Source organism: Nematolebias whitei, chromosome 17 (genome assembly GCF_014905685.2).
Source record: "Nematolebias whitei isolate Nwh7 chromosome 17, NemWhi1, whole genome shotgun sequence".
Taxonomy (NCBI): Eukaryota; Metazoa; Chordata; class Actinopteri; order Cyprinodontiformes; family Rivulidae; genus Nematolebias; species Nematolebias whitei.
Window position 1 is genome coordinate 34,227,031 of NC_056514.1, and position 4,856 is coordinate 34,231,886.

A 4,856-nucleotide genomic window follows, 5' to 3' on the forward strand; every position below is an offset into this window, starting at 1 on the left:
CAGCGTGGGGGGGTTACTTCGTCATTAAGCTGAGAGGGGGGACTGCGCAAAAACCCACAGTCCGGATTTGCGCCTGAGTGACGTCATGGGGATCCACAGTCCTCCCTGACAGGATCCACACCGGAGGGGATACTCACTCATCAAGGGGGAACCGTTCATTGTGCGCCTCCCTGCTGCTAAAGCGACTCCTTTTTTCTGCTCCACAACCAGGTTTGCTGTTCGCCTGGGGAGGGATAAGCAGCCAGACAACTACTAATCCCCGGGACGGTCATATTATTCACGGACGGACTGCGGGGGCTCGGTGGAGGCGACAGAAATGGCCCGACCTGGATTAAATGCTCGGGACTGAAAAAAGACGCAGCGTATAATAATAACATTATTATTAATAACAATAATAAAAACAGCTGAGGTGTTATGTCCCCGTTAAGCCGCGTGCTCTCCTTCATTTGACTGGAAATGGGAGCTTTGACGAGCAGACAGAACATCGGCGTGGAGGAGGTGGACATTCCGTCCAGTTCGGTGTATCGTTATCCGCCGAAATCCGGTAAGTGACCGAACAGAACAACAGGTCGGACCGAACCGGGCTCCTGGAGCTCAGCTTCAAACGGATTCTCATCTTCATCACTTGTTTGCTGACAGGCCTGCAGGCAATGAAGATCCGAGCCACTATAGAAAAATCACGGTCCAATCTTTGCTGTTTGCCACATTTATGCATGTTCTTCTTTATTTGTGTGTATTTTTCCACACAGCTGCTGCTTTAACCCCCTTTACCTCTTATCTGGGGTGCATCATGTCTGGAAATGAGAATATTTGACTCTTTATTGATTTACAGGGTGACAAAGTAAAAAAAAAAAAAAAAAAAACTCAACAACCTCAATCATCAATCACTAAGTTCCAAGTTTAGTGTTAATTATGCGCTTTAATTTGAAATAGTAAGGGGAAAATGTAGTAGCTGCCTAAAATTACACAGATTTTATTGTATCCTAATGGAAAACAATCACATTTTGATGTATGAAGTGCGCAAAGAGAACCAAAATATCAGAAGACATGTTCAACCTGCTGCCAGTTATGGTCACCATGGTAACCACATGTGTGTCTGTCACTCCCTGACTGCCAAAATAATGAGAGGCAAATTAAATCTCAAACAATCGCTAAAATTATAAGTCAGATTTTTTTTAAATTCTTGAACAGAAGACCGCAACGTTCAAACAACACACTTTTTTATGTTTCGTGTTTTATAATAGTCTTCCAGTTTTGACTAGAATATGTTGAGCTCAAATACAGCTTTAATTTGTCAAAGGATGAGTGCACTGTGTATTCTGGGGGGGGATCTGAGATACATTTAAGTCTTGTAGCAAAGAAACATGCGCAGAAGACAAAAATCTCTGTGTTTAATTTGTCAATGAACCAAAAAGAGTTGCAGGAGTTAGAAGAGGTTGCAAAAGATTTGAACATTTTAGCGCTCAAACATTAATGTCTAATGGACAAAGTTCTCTAGAAAAATCTCCCAAAATATAAAACTTAAACTGTGATTGTGCAGAAAATATGCAGGTGCTGGTCATGAAATTAGAATATCGTGAAAAAATTGATTTTATTTCAGTAATTCCATTCAAAAAGTGAAACTTGTATATTATTTTCTTTCATTACACACATACAGATATATTTCAAATGTTTATCTTTTAATGTTGATGATTATAACTGACAACTAATGAAATCCCCAAATTTAGTATATCAGAAAATTAGAATATTGTGAAAAGGTTCAATATTGAAGACACTTGGTGCCACACTCTAATCAGCTAATTAACTCCAAACACCTGCAAAGGCCTTTAAATGGTCTCTCAGTCTAGTTCTGTAGCTACACAATCATGGGGAAGACTGCTGACTTGACAGTTGTCCAAAAGACGACCATTGACACCTTACACAAGGAGGGCAAGACACAAAAGGTCATTGCTAAAGAGGCTGGCTGTTCACAGAGCTCTGTGTTCAAGCACATTAATAGAGAGGTGAAGGGAAGGAAATGATATGGTAGAAAAAATTGTACAAGCAGAGGAGGATTGTGAAACAAAACACATTCCATAATGTGGGGGAGATTCACAAAGAGTGGACTGCAGCTGGAGCCAGTGCTTCAAGAACCACCACGCACACAGGTATGCAAGACATGGGTTTCAGCTGTCACATTCCTTGTGTCAAGCCACTCTTGAACAAGCGACAGCGTCAGAAGCGTCTTGCCCTGGACTGCTGCTGAGTGGTCCAAAGTTATGTTCTCGGATGAAAGTAAATGTTGCATTTCCTTTGGAAATCAAGGTCCCAGAGTCTGGAGGAAGAGAAGAGAGGCACCAAATCCACTTTGCTTGAGGTCCAGTGTCAACCTTCACAGTCAGTGATGGTTTTGGGTGCCATGTCATCTGCTGGTGTCGGTTCACTGTGTTTTCTGAGGTCCAAGGTCAACGTAGCTGTCTACCAGGAAGTTTTAGAGCACTCCCTGCTTCCTGCTGCTGACCAACTTTATGGAGATGCAGATTTCATTTTCCAACAGGACTTGACACCTGCACACAGTGCCAAAGCTACCAGTACCTGGTTTAAGGACCATGGTATCCCTGTTCTTAATTGGCCAACAAACTCTCCTGACCATAACCCCGTAGAAAATCTGTGGGGTATTGTGAAGAGGAAGATGTGATACACCAGACCCAACAATTAAGAAGAGCTGAAGGCCACTGTCAGAGCAACCTGGGCTCTCATAACACCTGAGCAGTGCCACAGACTGATCAACTCCATGCCACGCTGCATTGCTGCAGTAATCCAGGCAAAAGGAGCCCCAACTAAGTATTGAGTGCAGGACATGTGCATACTTTTCATGTTTATACTTTTCAGTTGGACAACATTTCTAAAAATCCTTTTTTTTAATTGGTCTTAAGTAATATTCTAATATACTGAATGAGATACTGAATTTGGGGTTTTCATTAGTTGTCAAGTTATAATCATCAACATTAAAATAAATAAACATATGAAATATATTAGTCTGTGTGTAATGAATGAATATAATATACAATTTTCACTTTTTGAATGGAATTACTGAAATAAATCAACTTTTTCATGATATTCTTATTTTATGATCAGCACCTGTATATCAAAATGCCAGTTCAGACTCGTAAAGTCCAACTTTCTGCGACTCATTTAAACCTTGAATAATGTTTCTACTGTGAAGTCTGAACTGTAGAGTTCCAAAGGTGGTTGGCGTTTTTTATGTTTAATCAAAATGTTATTGATCCTCATTGTTTGTGTGTGCAGCTTTTTTTTTTACTAAATTTGCCCATTCTATCTAAAAATATTATTTTTAGTTTGAATAAAAGGGCTGCACTAATTACCAGCAGCTTCGTGCACTATACGCATCTTTTGGACGACAGTACGTACATGTTCTCGTTGTATCTCGGTGCAATGATAATAAAGCTTATTCTGATTCTATTCATGCTGTAATGCCACCAAAAGTTATGGCATGTTTTGTTTTAAAGCTGTGCACGGGCAACATTTTGGCACCAATAATAAAACGTCCAGCAGAATATTGTTTACACATTTATAAAATACGAAATCAAAGTATATAATTGATTTCAGGAAGCAGAATCTAGTCATACTTTTCATAAACTGAAGAATAATTCAGTCAGTTATCTCTTCTGATCTCTTTACAGAACTATAATTTTCTGTTTTAATTTTTTTTAGGTGTTTTACCAATATCTTGAATTATAAGTTCGTAAATTAAATTTATTTTATTAGCATTTATATTTTAAAATCAGGTATTCACTGTTGGTCCGGAATCTAAAAACAGTTTTTGTTTGAAAAAATAAAATAAAATTCAAAGCTCATTTAGGACAAATAACAGTTGAAGTTAAATTGTGTACATTGATTTAATTCCCATTTTTCTTTTGCTGGAATCTGATTAATTAAAATGATATTGACATGATCCAATTTAGGCTTCAAAATGAAATGAAACTCAAAATGAACAAAGAAAAAAATGTTTCTTGGATGAAATGATAAAAACAGGTTTAGCAGCCCCCATATCAACTGGAGTGTTAATAATTAGCTTAGTTTTGGAAAAAGTTGCAATAAACTTTGACTCTCACAAAAGTGTCCCGTGTCATTAAAATCCATCCAATAGTTCAAGAGATATTTTGCTAACAGACACACAAAGGTTACCGTCTGCCTTTGTCTTTCAACGGCGAGCAATAAGAAAATGTCTGACAAAAAGATTAAATACAAAATAAATAGATGTAGGTGGAGTTATGTTTTGCTCATGGATCTCATTGTGGATTCATTTTATTAAAAGCTTTAAAAACACTTGAAACTGAGGAAATGTGATGATCTGTAGATTCTGTGGTCGCCTCCGCAGCAGAAAAGTGTTGGTGAAACCGATCCGTCTGCCCCGGCTTCCTGTCGGTGGGATCTGGTGACACCCCCCCCCCCCCAACCACCACCATCCCTCGTCCCTCTGACCTGCTGCAAATAATAAGGAATGAGCTGATGAGAAGAAAGATGGAGAGGCTTTATTATTTTCATTATTATTATTATCAATATTATTATTATCAATATTATTATTATTATTTAAAATTTGCAGCACACTTTCTCCACAACAGGATGCAGGAAAGTCAAATTGATAAATGGATGGATGGATAGATAGATTGATGGATGGGTGGATGGATAGATACTTTATTAATGGATAGATGGATATATACTTTAATAATGGATGGATAGATACTTTATTAATATATGGATGGATGGATGGATGGATAGATACTTTATTAATGATAGATGGATAGATTATTAATATATGGATAGATGGATGGATAGATACTTTATTAATATAT

The 4,856-nt window shown here is 38.1% G+C and overlaps 1 protein-coding gene across 1 annotated transcript in view; it reads left to right on the plus strand.

Moving 5' to 3' along the window:
• Positions 1-62: 62 nt before the first annotated feature.
• The window catches only part of rnf157 (ring finger protein 157), a gene marked incomplete in the record, with an annotated part of 41,989 nt that continues 37,195 nt past the window's right edge, over positions 63-4,856 (plus strand). The window contains 1 exon segment of the mRNA XM_037691526.1: positions 63-544. Coding sequence (XP_037547454.1) covers positions 457-544 — 88 coding nt within the window.